The sequence below is a fragment of the Salvia hispanica genome, chromosome 2, assembly GCF_023119035.1.
Source record: "Salvia hispanica cultivar TCC Black 2014 chromosome 2, UniMelb_Shisp_WGS_1.0, whole genome shotgun sequence".
NCBI lineage: Eukaryota > Viridiplantae > Streptophyta > Magnoliopsida > Lamiales > Lamiaceae > Salvia > Salvia hispanica.
Genome location: NC_062966.1, coordinates 3,202,072 through 3,221,997, shown reverse-complemented (window position 1 = coordinate 3,221,997; position 19,926 = coordinate 3,202,072). Strand labels below are relative to the sequence as shown.

Below are 19,926 nucleotides of genomic sequence, written 5' to 3'. Positions count from 1 at the left end.
TTCTTTGCAAGACATATGGAGACTTTGGATCACATCTATGCCCCTACAGTAAACTGGCTTTTCTATATCTTTAGAAAAGCTATCAATAATGGAATAACTTTTATGACATAGAACAAAAGAAAAATAAAAGGAAAAGGAGCAGCTGGTTCCACAAAATAGAAAATGAAATACAATCTTAAATTATAAACAATCATAAAATTGGCATTAATAATAGAGTATCACACACCTTTGGACATAATGCATTCAATCATGAAGTATGATCACTGGCTGTCCAAGTGTACTCAATGTCTGAAAACATCATGTGCTTGGCTTCAGACACTGTTGCTTCTTCAGGCTTAGGAATTTGAGATATCATTAAGCTTTCCAATTCTGTGGCCACTTCCTTCATGGTTGGCCTCATTTTCCCCTTAACATTTAAACATCTTCTTGCAAGCCTTGCAACTGCTATAACCTCCTCCTTAGCACCTTCCTCGGAAACTTGAGTGTCTAAAATGGCTTCAAGATTGTCTGCTTCCATGTAGGAAAGGAAATGTGCTGCTAGATTTCTTCCCATTTCAGGCCTCTCCAAAGATATTGGTCTTTGACTTGTTAGAAGTTCGAGAAGAACCACACCAAAGCTATAAACATCACTCTTTTCCGTGTATTGACTTGTTTCGTAATACTCTGGATCTAAATACCCAAATGTTCCTTTAACCAGCGTGGTTAAATGAGTCTGATCTACTTGGACAAGTTTAGAAATTCCAAAATCTGATACTTTGACAATATACTTTTCATCTAAAAGGATATTAGTGGACTTGATATCTCTATGATAAATGGGTGTAGAAGATGCAAAGTGTAAATAAGCCAATGCCCCTGCTACATCTGCAGCTATTTTCAGTCGCATGTTCCATGTAAGTGGGAATTCGATTTTGGGGTGATGAATAAAATCGAAGAGGGTTCCGTTTGGTAAGAACTCATATACAAGTTGAGGAGCATTAGTCGCCAAACAACATCCTAATAATCTAACCACATTCTTATGATTGATTTGTGATAGTATCACAACCTCATTTATGAACTGTTCCACTTGATTCTCATCAACCTCCTTTAGTTTCTTGATGGCTACAATAGTACCATCAGACAACATACCTTTGTAGACGATGCCTTGCCCTCCTCGTCCACATATGCGGCTTTCATTAAAATGATCGGTGGCCTTCTCCAATTCTTTTGTGGTGAAAAGTTTGGTTTTCCCAAATGCGCCCTCGCTTGTTTGTTGTTGCGACGCAAGGTGTTTGAAGAATTTTTCTTTGCGGATTTTTTTCTTTTTCTTCTCAAACACCTTATGCAACCAAAAACATAACAAAAGAAGCAATAGAAGTCCCAAAGCAGAGGCTAGACCTGTGTGCAAAAATTACCCATTTGAGAAAGAAAAAGAAAAAACAAACAAACAAACAAGGAACTTGTGGATAAAATTTACCTATTACAACAAATTTTGCTATATTGGAAGTTGGCAAAAGTGTGCAACCTTTTCCGTTTTTCATTCCATCACCATAATAGCCTTTTTTGCAAGAGCAGTTGGCAGAGCCATGAGTGTTGATGCACTTGGAATTAACAACACATGGATCAAGAGTTCTATTGGCACATTCATCAATATCTGCCAAAAGTTGAGCAACAAAACCATCTTCGTTTGAGACAATTAAAGTGAGCAATTAAACCCACTTAACACTATCAGTACAAAACTTTTTAGCAGTAACAATTAAAGTGAGCAATCTCACCTCGACAGCTAGAGTCGAGGTATGGATTGCCTTGGAATCCTTTGGAGCATTTGCAGAGGTATCCCCCAACATTAGCACCAAAATCAACACATTGAGCGTTAGGCTGGCAAGCAAAACTAGAATTCCGCGGTGTTTTGGAGCAATTCTGGTTGCCGAGCCTCCAGTCCAAGCGCACCACATGATAATCATGTAAGATCGCCGTATTGTTTTGGTTGAGGATGGAGTAGTCATATGAATACTGCGAGTTTACCCGGCTTCCCTTCTCCCTGACAAAGGCATAGCTGCAAGAGAAAACCCTTGTACTATTCCAGCTTCTACTCAAGTCTGTTAAACTCGCGGAAAGGTACGAAGCACCTGTCAGATCAACAACTTTATAATCATTTTTTAACAAAATTACTCGCACCGTTCCACCATGGTTGATTTATTTTTAACATATTTTTTTCCTACTTTATTCTGTCACATATTAAGCACTTTACTTTATTGTCTCTGTTAATATAATATAGGAGAGTACATATTTTTCTTAATCTCGGCAGCGAAAAAAAATGTCTCAACTATGCAGGAATAAATGAAGCATTACCTTTGGGAACGGGTGACCGGCAACAGCCGTCACCTCTGGAATTCCCGTCGCCATTTCTGGGGCAAGTTCCGTATGAACCGTGATCGTCAAAACAGATGCTTATGCAGCCGTCACGGATTGCTTGGTCGCTGTCACCTATGTATGTGGTGGTCGTCATAGCATCATCGCAGCCAATGGCGGTAATCCAGTTGTCTTCCGACAATGTATATTGGGTCGACAACAGATTAATACGGTTGAAATCCCACAACATTCCTGAAGATTTGTTGTAGCAAGCAGTGTACAGAAGGAACGGGTACTTGATCCGAATATGGGCCGGGTCATCAACTCTTATTTCGACCACTTCGAAAGGGGTATCACTGTCACCAATGTAAATGTAAGGTTTGGGAGGGGTGGTGGAAGTATTGCAAGAGATGTTAAATGATGACCCGAGTGAGCAACCCAACCCGACTCCAAACGGATACGGAATCGTTACTTTTCCGCATCGGGCAGGGCAGCCTGGTTTATGAGCCGAGCTAGAAGCTGATGCTAGTGGATGAAGAAGAAGAACAAAGAAGTAAATGATCAATTGGAGTTTACAAATCATTTGCACTTGAAGCTTTGTCCAAGACAAGTGTGCTAATCCACTAGAGTACTATATATAGGCACATTTTATATATGGACAATGTGTTTTGGTTTACAAAATATTACTACTAATTTATAATATGAATACCGTTGTCATTGGGCAAGTGATTTCTAAAGTGATATAAACTTTTTAGTTGTACATAATATTTCCGTATAAGAGCATCACCAATGGTACTTCGGCCAGAAATCGGCCAGCAGTTTCTCCCCCTGCTACGTCAGCAGCACTAAAAATCCACCTGCCACATCAGATTTAGGCCAGCCATAGGTCAACCGAAATAAAAATAATTCAAAAAATACTACATTTACAGAATTAAAATCACAATACGGAATTAAATTTACGACATATATACGGAAAAAAATCGCTAATTTTATTTAAATAAAAAAAAAGTACATTAACTAAAAATTTAAAAAAATTCGGGCTTCCACACACGAGCCACCGCCCCACTCTACTCTTCACTAATTTATTAAAAAAATACATTAAAAAATGTTAGTATGCCTTGAATCTGTGTTAGTTTGCCGCTAGCCGAACGGGGGTCTCGTTGTTTTAGGTCTTAATTTTGTATTGGGCCTAGTTGTTGTTGTCCATCGTTAGATGTTGCTCTTGTACAGAAATTTAGAGAGAGAGAAAATCGCGTTTATATAGGTTTTTTATAAAAAAAAAATCAAAAATCGGCGGTGGCCGATCGGCACGCCACAATGGCGGCCAGCCGCATCGGCTAGCGCCGAGCGATGGGCCGCCCACGCCGAAATTTTCGCCGATTTTGCGCCGGCCGACTCCAATGGTTCGGCTAGCCGATCGGCCAGCGCGACGAATCGGCTAGCCGGTCGCTAGCCGACCATTGGAGATGCTCTAATAGACACATTATATCCAATCCTACTTTTTTACTCCCACCGACCACGAAAATTCGTCCCGATTTGACTGAGCACGAGTTTTAAGAAATGTAATGGAAAGTGAGTTTAAAAAGTTAGTAGATTGCGGGTTTTTACTTTATATATTAGTTTTATAATAAAATGTGAGTAGGAATGAGTTAGTGGAATATGAGGTCCACTACCAAAAATGGTAAAAGTGAAATGGGACAAATTTTAGGAGACGGACGGAAGTAGAAAAATGGGACAAATTTTAGTGGACAGAGAAAGTATATATTTTTCTATATCGACTTTTACATTCGACAATCGTTTTACATTTGAGATCAATCGTTTTTAGTCAACAATCGTTTTGGTGGCGAACTGAGATCAACCGTTTTTAGTCAATCAATTTCCGTTGAACAAGAAAAGAGGTTCATTATACATTAAAAAAAACTTGCATCTTACATTCAAAAAGTTACCTTATTTTATCCATTGCTAATTACAGTAGTGGGATTGACTGGAAATATAGTTGGGATCAATGTCCGCTGATAATTTGCAACTAACATATATTTCCCCAATACTTTATTAGTTCATGAAATGTTGTCTAGTTCTGCCATTGTGGTCCTTCTGAAAAGTTGTCCATTTGTTTTTCTCTTTTTTTTAAGTGAATCCCACTTAATTTTCACTAATTTTTTACACTCACGTTCTATTAAAAAAATTAATACTCTCTTTGTCCTATCTCAAGTGATTGACTGCTTTCCAGCATGTGTTTGAAGAAAGTGATAATAAATAGTTAAAATGAGAAGAGAGTAAAGTAAGTATGATAACGGTATAGATACGACTCTCTTCTATATTATTCTATCTCTTACTTTACTTTCTCTTCACTTTAAATACTTATTATCATCTTTGCAAAACAACGGCCACAAAGTAATCAATCACTTGAGATGGAACGGAGGGAGAATATAAATGTGAGGCATTCCATTAACTTTTTCAACTCACTTTTTTCATACTCCCTCCGTCCCAAAAGATTATGAACTTTGGATTCGGCACGGGTTTTAATGCATTATTGGTAAAGTAAGAGAGAATAGATAGAGAAAGTTTTTTAGGTATTGTTAGTGGAAAATGGGTCCCACCTTATTAGAGAGAAGAGAGTTTCTAAAATTGAAAGTTCATATTCTTTGAGAACGGGCAAAAAAGGAAATAGTGCATACTCTTTAGGAATAGAAAGAGTATTTATTAAAATCTGCACCGAGCCAAACTTAGATAATATTATATGGGAAGACGGAGTAATATTTTTCTTAATAATAAAGAAATAAAATATCAAAACAACTACTCCCTATAAATAATGAATACCAAAGCGTATGCAGAATATTGCAATAATGAAGTGTACATATATCGATCCTTTCCGGTTCAGATAAGTGATTAATTACTCCCATCGCAGGGCCCTCTTTTTTATTTTTTAAAGCATTAGATATAAACATGTGGTCTAGGATTTTTATTGTTTTATATAAATATCAAATTCCACTAGTAAAGCATCAAATTGCAAATTTGCAATAATGGAGGTGGGAGCATAAAAATATCAAATTACTATTGACATCCTTTTTCATGCATGTAGTGTTTGGTCACTTGGTGTGAACCCCATGTCACTTGCTCCCTCCGTCCAACAAAAATAGCTAGGCTGAATTTTCTTTTTCTGTCCATCCCACAAAAATAGTTCATAATCATTCATGCAAACCTTTTCTTCTCTTTTACTTTTATTATTTATGGGCTCCAATATCCACTATACTATTTCAACAATTATTTACAGCTTCTCCTATTTTACCAATTATACAGTAAAGCTAGTGTTATCCCAATAAGAGTTAGGACGAAGGGAGTATATAAAATTATAATAACGACAAAGGGATTATGCAGCGGAACAAATTAAAGGGGTAGATGTATCCTCAAATATTATCATCATGGAGTACTATACTCAATACGGTAACTCATTAGCATAGTTGGTCCAGCGGTATGTGTCTACTAGTTTCACAGCGAAGGCCTGGGTTCAACTCATATCAGATGACCTGATGTAGTTGCAGAAGACAAGACTCGGAGGCTAAGAAAAATATATTTTATGTTTTATTTATTTCCTAGTTAGTAAAATTTATAGATGGATAAATATAGTAGAGGGAAAAATATTAGGAGTAATTATTTTTCCTTCCACAATATTAGGTTTTCCTATTTTGCTTATTTTCCTTTTGAGTTTTTAGGGTTTTTAGATGGTTATAAATAGCGTTGTTTTTTTTATTTTTGGAGGCAGTTGAATTTTTATAAAAATATTTCGTTTTTCACAGAAACTAGGGTTTCTCTGAATTTCTTCTCCATTCAGTCAGTTTCTCTATACATTTTGCATTATTTGGTATCACGAGTCAGGTTGATTATCAATAGCTGAACGTAGATATGGCGGCAGATGTGGTGATGCTCGTGGTGGGGGACGTGGAGATCTCCTAAACAAAGAGGCTACACGACAGCGTGATCTGCGCGATATTGAGAACGATGATCTTAGGTTCGAGACCTCCAGCGCGACATCGAGAAAGGTGATCTGCGACAACAGGTTCGAGACCTACAACGACGATTGGCGCGATTGGAGAAGCGTCGGGGGACATCCAACCCGATGAGATCTAATGCGTTGGAGCGTCGTTCAGTGGACGATTCGTTATTCAATGATGTCTACGGTGGCCACTCTAAGTCCATATACGACAAGGATATATTGTCGATGTCGGTGTATGATGAGCCCGTATATGACGAAGATATATTTTCGATATCGGTGTATGATAAGCCTGTATATGACGAGGATATATTGTCGATGCCGGTATATGATAAGCCAGTATATGACGAGGATGTATTCCATGAGCTCCCCGGATTGATGAGCAAATCCCCGCCTCCTTCCGTGAAATTTGACGACGTTGCCGAAGATGAGGGCATCGTAGTCGATGACGATGAGGAGTATGCTGAGGCTGAAGGGGAAAACCGCCTCCTGGAGTTCATGTTTGGGAATGGTGACTGCGCTGATGATTGGCTCGAATTATTTTAACACGAGAAATACCCGCAAGTGTACGGGGCTAGTGTAGCATAAAACAAGTAAGAGTATCGTATCCCACAGAGTCAAAATTGTATCGACTCAAGTACCACGAACAAATTTTGACTACTATCTAGATAATCCAAAGAGAAAAGTTCTAACACTACTATAAGCATATAACAATGAAAAAGGAATTAAAAGAAACAAGAGGAAATAAACACAAGTGAAAAGATACCACAAAGAGGAGAGTACAGTTTTGGATCCAACTACAATGGAATTGTCGTGCGATTGATTCAACAACTTCGATTACCCATTTTATGTCTCTAGGGTTACTAGGAAAGTCGTTAGTCTAGGTTGAGCCCCCTCGCTTGTGTACTCACCCCGTTGATTAACCCTTAATATTGATGTCTCCTTCTAATATGTTTAGATTAACTCCATAGAACAAAAGACCCAAGCCCTCACTAAGATTCTCCTCTCTCGAGTGTAGATTATCAAAGTGATGCTCACTCTTTTATCAAACCTAGATAGGTATCTCTCGATTACAACTATAAAGGTAAACAAACCCAATTGGTAGCTAAGCAATTAAATTGGAAAATCACAAGAATGAACAAAGAAACCACAAGAGCTAAGTAATCAAAAGAAGTCCTTGAATTAATCACAAACATCCATTGTAGTCTTCATAAAAACCCCACAATAAATTTAGCTACTCATGTTCTTCATGAAAACCAAAACAGTGGATTCAATCAAATACATCAAAGAAAGCAAATAAATACTCCTGTGGAACGATTCTATGGATTAGAGACTCCAATCTCTCGATTTGTAGTCTTCAATCTTCAAATATCTCTTCAAAGTGTTCTTGGAGAAGTGTAGGGTGTGTTGGAGGCGGTGGAATGTAGAATGATGCTTAACCCTAGCCTTTTTCTTCTTTTTCTGTTCTCAAGAATCGTGTTTTCTGCAAAATAATTCTCCAAATCAGTGCACCCGGCCGCGTGAATTTATACACTGTAAATTCACCCGGCTGCGTGAAGATTTTTGACCCCGTTCTCTCTTTCAGCGCATATTTACGGTACCCGGCCGGGTTAATTTACAGTGTAATAATTCACCCGGCCGCGTGAAAGTTTCTGGACAACGCAGTGTTCTTGTAACGGCCATAACTTCTTCTAACGAACTCCGATTGAGGCGTGATACCCACATGAAGATCATTCAAAGACGAAGAGATTGATATGTATTAGGGGCTGATTGGACTTAATAATCTCTAGTAAAAATTGTCTCAAACCAAGGCTGTTGCACATCCACATATTTTGTACCTTTTTCTACACATTCTTAACAAAATGGTCAACATACCAACATAATAGAGAAGTAGATATAAACACGCCCAATAATAGACAAATATGATCAAATTCATACAAAATCACCATCTAAAATCATGTAAAATCCAAGTATGTCACCTGGCTAAAAAAGGGTTGTTAGTTTGCAGTGCGGTTTTGCTATAAAACACATACATGAAACAGGCCTCATCAGCCCTGTTCCCAAAGTTGTTGAAGTTACCACCCCCTTGATTCTGGCGGTAGTTGTTGAAATTCCTGTTGTTGCCTCCTTGATGCAAATAATTCACATCTTCACTTTCAAGCCCAGTTGGCTCTGTTCCCATGTAGCCCAGCTTGATAGTCAAGAAGTCCAGCTGCTTGGACATCATGTCCATCTTGTCAACATCCGATGCGGATGTCACCCTGTAGGTCTTGCTTCTTTCATTCTTCCATCCTTCATCGTTGGAAGCTACCTTTTCAATCACTTCTAATGCATCATTCTCTCCCAACTTAAGGAGTGAACCCCTTGCATTCATATTCAGCTCGCGCATCGCCTTCGGAGTGCCTCCCCTGTAGAAAGCTAGGATTTGTTGCCCCGGGCTCAACCAGTGGTTGGGGCATCTCTTCATCTGATATTTAAACCTCTTCCATGCCTCTTGAATATTTTCCTGAGGCTGCATTGCATAGGAGATAACTTCTGCTTGTCGCTTGAGTGCCTCGCTAGGTAGGTAGTATTTATCCAAGAAAAGCTCAACCATCGCATCCCAAGTTGCGACCGAGTAAGGATCCATGTTATTGTACCAATCCCTGGCATCATCCTCCAAAGAGAAGGGGAATAATCTGAGGCGAATCCGTGTTGCTGATTTGTATGAACTTGGTCAAGTGCTTGTTGGCATCTTCTGAACCTGTTCCACCAAATGCATGTGCTTCTGCCCTGTTTATCAACCCCGGCTTTAATTCAAAGCTGTTGGCGGCAATCCCGGTATTATTGATTGGTGGATTAGCGACCCGTCTATATGCAAACAGATTCTGCACGGACTGAACTGCTGGTCTCGCGTTCTGCTCATCCAATTGCCTCCGCATATTGGCCATCTGCTCACGGAGTTGACGAATGACATGATCCTCATTGTTGTTCTCCAGATTGTTGTTCTCTCCCTCGTCCTCCATTATGATGGGAGAATTAGGCTCGTACTATATAGGTGATGGAAGTGGAGATGGACTTGGTGATGGAGTTCTCTTAATTGGAGAGAAGGTAGACGCCTATGAACGGGTGAAGATACCCAAATCCTTTGGTTTAGCCTCCTCTGTGCGTTCCTCTTTCTGTTGGATGCTTCGATCTCAAGATCAATTGGCTCTAGAGGTGGACCTTAACAACTCGTGTGCATACAACCTGCCCAAGGAAACACAAGAATTAGAGTACCCAAATATAAAAATAAATATAAAGCAAATAAAATCTAGATTAGTAATCTATATTATTATCACGATATTAAGCTATAATGACACAAAATCGTCCCCGGCAACGGCTCCAAAAACTTGACTCGAATTATTTTAACACGAGAAATACCCGCAAGTGTACGAGGGTAGTGTAGCATAAAACAAGTAAGAGTATCGTATCCCACAGAGACAAGATTGTATTGACTCAAGTACCACAAACAAAATTCGACTACTATCTAGACAATCCAAAGTGAAATGGTTTTGTTCTAACACTACTATAAGCATATAATAATGAAAAAGGAAATAAAAGAAACAAGAGGAAATAAACACGTGAAAAGATACCACAAAGAGGAGAGAACAGTTTTGGATCCAACTACAATGGAATTATCGTGCGATTGATTCAACAACTTCGATTACCCATTTTATGTCTTTAGGGTTACTAGGAAAGTCGCTAGTCTAGGTTGAGCCCCCTCGCTTGTGTACTCACCCTGTTGATTAACCCTTAATATTGATGTCTCCTTCTAATATGTTTAGATTAACTCCATAAAACAAAAGACCCAAGCCCTCACTAAGGTTCTCCCCTCTCGAGTGTAGATTATCAAAGTGATGCTCACTCTTTTATCAAACCTAGATAGGTACAATCAAATTGGGGGTTACGGTTCAAAGTTCGTCGGTAGTTGTGTAACACCGTCTCTGCGGAAGGCGAAGATACAATCTATTTCTTGCTTTTTAGTTTACATTCCAGAATTTCCCGAGTCTTCGCTGTTCGAAGCTCAACAGTATTTTGTTAAATTCCCGTTGGATATTGCGCTCTTTTGCTATGGAATTCACTACTGTGGTGGTTTCATGTTATCGCTTTCTTTTCTGTTTGCTTTGCTATTTTTGCGATGAATTTGAGTTGTTGAGTTGAAGTTACGTGGAGGTTGTTGTTAATCGGCTGAATCTGGTTAAATCTGTGTGATCGGAGATGGAATTTGCTGTGGTTTGTGGTGGATGGCTTGGATCCGGAGTGGATGAAGCATCCCGTAGCTAGATCTGTTTATTTCATGCATGGTTTTGAAGTTTAATCTCTGTTTTCTCGTTTACCTCGTCTAGTAATAGTAGATCTGCTTTGGTTTCAGTAGTTAATCGCATTAATCGGTTTAATTTAGTTTGCCTCGTCTATGAAGGAGCTAATCCCGAGTCTAAGAATTTGATGAATTCCTCAAGCGGGGGGAATTTCACTAAGAACAAGGCAAGTGAAGCACGTGAGATTCTGGGAAGGTTAATAGATGCAAAGAAGGCGTATGATAACCCGTGTACTATCATGAGGAGAAGCTCAGCTAATGCAATAAAGGAGCAAGAAGGAGAAGGGGTTGGAGATAGAATAGATCGACTGGAGAAGGCACTGCTAAGCGCTATTGAAAAGAAAAAAATTCCCCTACCTCGTAGGAAAAGGAGAAGTCGTCAGGTCAGGAGGACAATCAACTCCAGCTCTATTATGGTCCACCACCCGATGGAGAATTCCAAGCCCAGGTGAACGCAGTGGGGAATTGGAATCAGAATAATCAGAATACAAGATGGAATCAGAGGAAGATCAAAGAGGCCCCATGCAGAGACAACCCCTGTTTCAGGTGGGCTGATGGGAACCAACAGCTTCAACTACAGTACCCAGGTCCAGCAGAAACCCAGCAGAATTGGCCTAACCGTAATCAAGAAGGGCCACAGCACAACAACTCGAACTGGTCAGGAAAGAATCAAGAAGGGCCTAACAACTGGAGTTACCGCAATCAAGGGGATCGGTCTAATTGGAGCAATAGGAACCAGAGTAACCAAGGGAATTCTTATGTGCCACCACACCAGAGGAATGCCACTGGGAACAATCAGAATTTCCAGCATAACCACCAAGGGAATCAAGGGTCAGGAAATCAATTCAGCAACAATCAGGGAGGTCAAGGAAACTATCGCCCAAATCAGGGGAGTGGACCGAACCATAATCAAGGGTCAAGTTCCAATCAGCCAAACTATAAGCCTCAGAGGAATCTGGATGATATGGTATACGACCTAGTCAGCTCTCAACAACATATGCAGAACAACATGCAGGCCAATAATGATGTGGTACATAAAATTCAAGATGCACAACAGGAGCAGAAGTCTGCCATGGACATGTTGGCCAAGCAAATGTCTCAATTAGAAACTTCGTTGAACGAGATGAGGGGACACGAGGGAAGGATACCAGCCTCGGTAAAACCACCAGACCGGGCAAACATCAGTCAGATCACTCTGAGGTCAGGACGGGGCTATGAGGGTCTCATGATGAAGGATGATGAGAGTATGCCCCCCATGACAAGCAAGGAGGATGAAAAACTTACCCCTAACCAGAGGGATACTGAGATAAGAAGCACCAGAGTAGAAGATGACCTCCAAAGGGTTGATTTGGAGAAGCTGCTACCTCGTATGGCTGATCCATTCTTCCTAGACCCAGAACCAGAGGTGAAGAGTGAAGAAACAAGGTAAGAAACTGGAGAACCCTCAGCTGGGGGGTCAGTAGGAACATTGACCCAAAAAGAAGAAGTATGATACCGAAGACTTCATGGAGATTTTTGGCAAGTTGGAAATCAACTTACCGTTCCTGCAGGCTATGAAGCTGCCCACTTTCAGCAAATTCATCAAGGAGTTCATAGCTGGTAAACCAAACCCGATGGGAAGATAGTGATTGGAGAAAACATTTCAGCTGTGATACAGAAGAGGAGAATGCCTTCAAAATGCACAGACCCAGGTATGTTCACTTTACCCATTTCCTTGGGTGATATTAAAATTGAGCATGCAATGTGTGATCTAGGAGCATCGATAAACGTTTTACCGCTTTCGATATATAAAAAGTTGATAGGGGTAAGTTTGGTTGACACGAAAGTGGTAATTCAGTTGGCCGATAGAACATGCATTTCACCCGAAGGTGTGCTGGAGAATGTGATAGTTAAAGTGCATGATTTCCTGTACCCAGCTGATTTCCATGTGATAAAAACGAGTGAGAATGAATCTGCTGAGTCTAGCGGAGTGCTTTTAGGAAGACCATTTTTACGCACCGCTAAGACTATAATCGATGTATTTGATGGAACCATATGCTTGGACTATCATGGGGAGAAATACACCTTTAGCATTGATGAAGCTATGAAAAAATCACTGGATGTTGAAAATTTGCATGTTGTCGATGTTATTAACCCCCTGGTCCAGGAATATCTTGAGACTGAATTAATGCAGGAACAGTTCAACAATTCAGAGTTGATTCACTCTATTGACAAGGAGGTAGCAAGGTGGTGTGAAACCCTATTGACTCGGGACTTGACAGATGAGCAGATCAATGAAGCAATCATGGCATTCTGCCACCAACCACTATCATTCGAATCGACTTGCTCTGTTCAAACAAAAGGCCCAGACGAGGCAACCGGTTTTGGGAAAATGGCAACCAGGATCTTGGAAAAGAATCCTTTGCCTCAGGAAGCCATCACACCTAAGAAGGAGCTGAAGAAATTGCCCGAGAGTCTAAAGTATGCCTACCTTGGATAGGATGAAACTTTCCCAGTGATAATAATAAGGCTACTTGGTAGAGGAACAGGAGACTGAGTTACTGGAGGTAATTAGAAGGAACAAGAAGGCCAAATGATGGACTCTCTCAGACCTGGTAGGAATCAGCCCTGATCTTTGTATGCACCACATCAGACTGGAAGAAGACGCAAAGGCCTATAGAGATCCACAGCGAAAGCTGAACATAAGGGAAGAAGTTCTGAAGGAAGTCCTAAAATTGTTGTCCTTGGGAATTATTTACTCCATTCCAGATAGTGAATGGGTTAGCCCAGTTCACATAGTGCCTAAAAAGTCAGGGATACAGGTTATAAAAATGAATTGGTACCGACTCAGTTGGTGACTGGATGGAGAATGTGCATTGACTACCAGAAGCTTAACGAAGCCACTAGGAAAGATCATTTTCCCCTACCCTTCATCGACCAGATGTTGGAAAGATTGGCCGGGAAGCAGTACTTTTGCTTTCTTGACGGATACAGTGGGTACTTCCAGATATATGTAGACCCTGAAGACCAAGAGAAGACAACCTTTACCTGCCCGTTCGGCACTTATGCATACAAAAGGATGTCGTTTGGTCTATGCAATGCACCTGGAACCTTTTAGCGCTGTATGATGAGCATCTTTTCAGATTTGCTGGAAGTGTGCATTGAGATTTTCATGGATGATTTCACTGTGTATGGAAATTCCTTTGATTCTTGTTTAGCCAACCTAGATCTGGTACTGAGAAGATGTCAGGAGAAAAATTTGGTCCTAAACTTTGAGAAATGCCATTCATGGTGCCGGAAGGAATAGTCCTAGGTCATGTGGTCTCGGAGAGAGGTATTCAAGTGGACAAGGCCAAGGTGGATGTTATCTCAAAACTACCATACCTTACGAATCAAAAAGAAGTCAGAGGATTCCTGGGGCATGCAGGATTTAATAGGAGATTCATCAGGGACTTCGCGAAAATTGCTCAGTCACTTACTCATCTCCTACACAATGATGTGGAATTCGTCTTTAATGAAGACTGCAAGAAGGCATTTTAAATGTTGAAGGATAAGCTTGTTTCTGCCCCGAAAATCAGAGCACCAGATTGGAATCACCCCTTTGAGGTGATGTGTGATGCAAGTGATTTTGCAGTAGGAGTGGTCCTGGGTCAGAAGATCGAGGGAAAGAGTTATGTCATTTTCTATGCCTCGAAGACCCTCAACCTGGCTCAGAAGAACTATAACACTACAGAGAAGGAGATGTTGGCCGTGGTATACTCATTTGAAAAATTCCGACCGTACTTACTAGGGTCGAAGGTGATAGTCTACACTGATCACGCAGCCATTAAATATCTCCTGGCCAAGAAAGAGTCTAAACCAAGGTTGATCAGGTGGGTTCTACTACTGCAAGAATTCAACTGGGTGGTATAAGATAAAAAGGGCACAGAGAACAAGGTCGCAGATCATCTAAGTCGAATATTTCAAGGGGACATAGACGAAGCAATACCTGATGCCTTCCCCGAGGAACTTCTTTACTATCTTGGGAAATCTGCTAGACCTATTAACTGGGAAACAGTGTTGGTAGTAACGGGTCCAGGAACAACAGACAAAGGGAAATATCCGATGAATACAGAGTCATGGTTCGCTGACCTGGCCAATTACTTAGTCACAGGAGAAATGTCAGGTTCCCAAGAAATTTCCCGGGCCCAGAGGATGAAGTTGAAGAGTGAGGCCAGATACTATTTTTGGGGCGATCCTTATCTCTGGAAAATGTGCTCAAACCAAGTAATTCGACGATGTATTCCAGAATGGGAACAGAAGGACGTGCTCAACCATTGCCACGCCCTGGCATGTGGAGGTCATTTCGGACCCAGGAAGACTGTCAGAAAGGTCTTGGATAGCGGATTCTATTGGCCAACCCTGAACAAGGATTCTTTCGAATTCTGCCAAGTTTGCGAGAGATGTCAACAGACAAGAGGTATTTCAAGAAGAGACGAGATGCCCCAAGTTCCAATAATAGTTTGCGAAATTTTTGACGTCTGGGGAATGGATTTTATGGGACCGTTCCCATCTTCTTATGATAACACTTACATCTTGGTCACGGTGGAATATGTGTCCAAATGGATAGAGGCAAAAGCTACACCCACCTGTGAATCAAAAGAAGTAGCTAAGTTCCTGAAGGCGAACATTTTCAACAGGTATGGGGTGCCTAGAGTAGTCTCAGACCAGGGAACACACTTTTGCAACCGCACCATAGAGGCATTGATGAGGAAATACGGTGTACACCATCGGTTATCTACCCATATCATCCCCAGTCAAATGGTCAAGCTCTCGAACAGAGAAATCAAGAGCATTCTAGAGAAAACGATGAACACCACAAGGAAGGATTGGAGTAAGCGCCTTGATGATGCTCTCTGGGCCGATAGGACAGCTTACAAGACACCAATTGGGATGTCACCTTATAGATTGGTGTTCGGAAAAATGTGCCATCTGCCCGTGGAAATGGAACACAAGGAATATTGGGCCATAAAGGAGATGAATATGAAGGCGTTGGCTTGTGAAGAAGAAAGGAAGCTGCAACTACAGGAACTGGAAGAACTAAGGCTAGAAGCATTTGACTCAACAATGTGGTATAAGGAAAGAACAAAGCTCTGGCATGATAAGAACCTTTGGGTCAAGGAACTACGAGTTGGGCAGAAAGTACTTCTTTTTCAATCTCAGCTCAAGCTGATGCCTAGGAAGTTGAAATCCAAGTGGATAGGACCATACACTATCGTTGGCCTTCGAGCAAATGGAGCAGTGGAAATCTAAGGAAGCACCCCAAATTCTGTTTCCTTCCTCGTCAATGGACATCAGGTAAAGGTATTTAGGGATAATTCGGAATTGTATGTAGTAGAGGAAGTGCCACTGCATGCATCTGTAATTGTTGCCTAACTGGTCAGGCAAATGACTATTCTCAATTAATTCCTAGGTCGAGTAAAATGAGAAATACAAGTTTATCTGTGCACTGACCTAGGGGATCTTGAGAATACTTTTTTGCAGGTGTAAATAGTTTAACTGTTTTCAAAAATACGAAAATCCAAACAAAGAAAAAATTGAATCTTCCAAAAATATTTTCGAAGCACCAGGCTCTTCAGGGAAATTGTTGTGTCACTCATACTCCTCAACCTGAGAACTTGGTATTTCACCTTTATTCTTGTATGGAGTCGTGAGTTACTAGGGAGAGGAAGGATTTTCAGAGCAAGATTTTGGTATTTCACCTTTATTCTTGTATGGAATCCGCTTTTCTAGGAGGCGTACAGTTGCTTACATCACCTTGCAACCGTTCGCCTGCCTCTTCTAAAAAAACAAAAAAAATTATTCTCTTCCCTTTCAAATCAAAAATTTCAACCGACCTTTCTCGCTCTAATCTCACGATTCTCTCTCTCTAATCTTTACCAAATTCTCTCAAACCCTAACCCCGAATGTTACCCTAGATTTCGTGAATCTTTGCAGAAAAACCATAGAGAAGGCACCAGATACTACTGCAAGGAAGGAAAACCTCACCACAAAGCCACCGTCCGGCGATTCGTCCAAACAGCCGGTTGTTCTAGCGCAAGCAACTTTTCCGGTGCTGGATATACGATCTGAGTGGCGTTCAACCTCAGTTTCGGAACCCCCTGCCGTCGAGAACCCAAAGGAGGCGGCGTTCTTGAAAGAATTGGAGGAAAAGTTTGGCAGCAAGGAGAAGGCCAGGAAAATCTTTGCCCGCTTCTCGGCGATTCGTCAAGAAAGGTCTACCGGAACCACAGCCACATTGCCGCATCCGCAAATAATCCCTGAAGAATCAACAGCCCAACCGCCGATTCCACACTAAGAGGGGGCCCAACCCTCAACCGCTTTAGATCAACCACATGTAGAAACTGAGCCGAACCCAGACAGCGTAGAGCAAGAAGGCATTGGTGGACGTGAAGGGGAGCAGGAGAGTGTTCGTGGCTTTGCTGAAGAGCTTGACGGAATGACGGTGGACGATTTTGGGAATGAGGACGCAAAAGAAGGTAATGTTTTTGTGGAGATGTCTGTTGAGGGGGAAACCCCTGTCTTAAAATCTACCGTGGGGAAAAACCCAAGGAATGTCGAGGAGGAAACCCCAAATCTGAATGTCGAGGGGGAAAACCCAAATTTGTATGTTAAGGGGGGGACCCCGTTTGAGTCTGAGGGGGCAACCCCGACCATGTTTGCTGAGGGAAAAATCCCTTAAAAGTATGAGGGAGAAATCCCTGAAAAATCTGTTAGGGAAACCCCGATAAACACTGAGGAGGAGACTCCGAAACCATCTAAGGGGGCAACCCCGACCATGTTTGCTGAGGGAGAAATCCCTGAAAAGTATGAGGGGGATGAGATCCCCGTAATTGCTGATACACAGGAGCCCAGAGAAGAAGGGCTGAAGGTTATTGTAGATTTGGTGGATGCACCGAAAAACGACGATACACCAGTAAAGCGGAAGGAGTTTAGGAGAAAAACAAGAAGGAGTCTGCTGGATGAGGTCGGCGACATTGACCAACCCCAGGAACCAAGAGGTACACAGGAAGTAGCAATCCCTGGGTCAGAAGACAGTGAGGAGGCAGAAGGGAGTCGCGTAGCAATGGAGCGGAAGCGTAAAGGAAAGCACGTGGCCACTCCTCGACCTAGGAAATCAACAAGAGTCGCTTCCATCAGAGAGGAAGAGTCACCACTCCCCGCACCTATCAAAGTTCCTTCCACTAAGGGACAAGCAGTTTCTGGGTCTGGCAGTCTGGCAGAGGAGTACGAGTCCGAAGAAGAGTCTGAGGAAGAAGAGGTGCCGAATTATGAGCAGACAGAGATCTGGGTCACAAAGAAATTGCTGGTATCCATGGCGAAATTCGATGACCCCAAGCGAGCCCAAACATACAAAGAGAGGAGTGCAGTGGGCAAGTTGGCTAAGTCTGGAAAGCGCTTTGATATGAAATCCCTAGAACACATCGAGTCAGAAGAAGAATTTTTGTCCTTCATCAAGGACATTGGCTTCGAATGGTTGCTAAACCACAGTAACCAGGAGGTACCGCTCATAGCAGCGAGGAATTTTTCTCAACTTTCAAGCTCAAGGCAACCACTGACCCGGATGCAGACTCGATCTCTTTCCGCCTTTTCAACATAGAGCACGAGATGAGTATCAGAGAATGGTCTCTGCGTATGAGACTGTTTACTAATGCAGAGGATGACGAAGGGATCTGGAATGATCGGATGTTTGGACCACCAAAGCATACCCCAGGTTTTACACCATAGACCGCATGGGAGTCTATCACGCATGGAAGGAGTGGACAGTTCAAGACGAGTGTCTCGAATGGTCTACACATCACAAACCATTTCTTGAGATTCGCACAGGAATTCATTGGATACAATCTGATGGGAATCGCGAGCTCCGCCCTTACCACCACCGAGTTATACTTCACATGGTGCATGTGCAAAAGGATCAAAGTCCACTTGGGTTATTGGTTAGCCCAAGCCTGCCATCAAATGGCCGCAAATTCCTCTCGCCACATGTACACTTGTCAGTTGCTGGGTGCCTACATCCAACGTAATTTTATAATGAAGTTCGGGAAGGCAGAACCGGATGTGACGATGTGTGATCCACCGGAGGTGTTTAATATGGACTATTTTTTCAACAAGGGGCTGTTGTACATTGAGGGAGAAGAGGTGTGCTTTTATGATCTAGGGGCAAATGTGGACAAGGTGAAGAGGGAACCGGACCTGGTGGAAGGTGTGATGACTGCGGACGTGGCAGAGCTGCGAAAAGAGATGGTTGTGATGAGAGAGGAGCTCGGAGGAGTAAAAAGGGGGCTGTAGGAAATCAAGGGGAGTCTGGATGTCCTAGCCGAGAGGTCGTCAGCGCAGAACGAGAGGATGACCGATGCGGTCAAATTAATGAAAAGGATGGCAGAATGGCTAGAGGAGAAGCTTTCCCAGACCCAACAAAGGCAGCCTCTTAGACCCGGTAGTGCGAGCACGCAGCCAGGTCAAGGCAGCTCATCCCTTCAGAGACCCCCGCCTGCGTCAAAGCCTTTGGAAGCCCCGTCTGTGTCTGCAAAGAAACCCTTGTCAAAAACCCCCGTAACAACTGAGGAAGAAGTGCCGGCACCGCCGGCTAAAAAGAAGTTGAAGTTGAACCGCCCCAACGTACCATCCAGGTCTGGCTCCAAGGGGGCCAGACTCAGAATTGAAACCCCCCATTGACCAAGTAAATTTTATATTTTAGTCGTTTTTTTTTAAATTTTCTTTCTTATGTTTGTGTTTTATTTGTGCTGAGCATGTGTAGTTGTTGTTCTCCCACTTAGCCCAATCCTTGGTCTAAGTATGAGAAGTTTTTGTTTAAGTTGAGCATGTTGTTTTTCTGTTATAATTCTGCTTTCTCCCACTTAGCCCAATTCTTGGTCTAAGTGTGAGAATTTTATGTGTATACTCAGCATGTTATTTCTTGTTTTGTATATCTGTCTTCTCCCACTTAGCTCGTTGTCCGGTCTAAGTGTGAGAAGTTTTCTGGTGTTTTTAGTGTGTTTTCTATGTTTTGTTTTGATTGTGTGCACCAACTCCCTTATTTCCCCTCTTCACTAGGATAGCTTGGAGACAAGCTGGAGTGAAGTGGGAGGGAGTGGGGGAGTGAGTGCAATCTGTGCTCAGCATGTGTAAAAGTTATTAGGTCTAGGAGTTAGTTTTTTTTTTTTAGGATTTATATATTTAGCATGAACAGGTGATAATAATAAGGCAAGATTCCCTTAGTAAGAGTAATTGAAGATAGGATGCACTACAA

General features: G+C 41.8%; 1 protein-coding gene across 1 annotated transcript; it reads right to left on the bottom strand.

The window, feature by feature from the left end:
• Positions 1–86: 86 nt before the first annotated feature.
• Positions 87–2,918, bottom strand: LOC125204999 (wall-associated receptor kinase-like 8). The gene is made up of 4 exons (XM_048103776.1): positions 2,329–2,918; positions 1,752–2,105; positions 1,454–1,630; positions 87–1,374 (listed from the first exon to the last, which is right to left on the bottom strand). The coding sequence occupies exons 1-4, from the start codon at positions 2,909–2,911 to the stop codon at positions 248–250; spliced, it is 2,241 nt and encodes a 746-aa protein (XP_047959733.1). The 5' UTR covers positions 2,912–2,918; the 3' UTR covers positions 87–247.
• Positions 2,919–19,926: the final 17,008 nt, after the last annotated feature.

What these genes read in the sequence shown, in the direction of transcription:
- LOC125204999 (XM_048103776.1), bottom strand. Translation starts at nt 2,911, where the DNA reads ATGATTTGTAAACTCCAATTGATCATTTACTTCTTTGTTCTTCTTCTT. An exon ending in CCGGTCACCCGTTCCCAAAG is followed by an intron (nt 2,106 to 2,328) that starts GTAATGCTTCAT and finishes TTGATCTGACAG; the next exon opens with GTGCTTCGTACCTTTCCGCG. An exon ending in AGCAAAATTTGTTGTAATAG is followed by an intron (nt 1,375 to 1,453) that starts GTAAATTTTATC and finishes TTTTGCACACAG; the next exon opens with GTCTAGCCTCTGCTTTGGGA.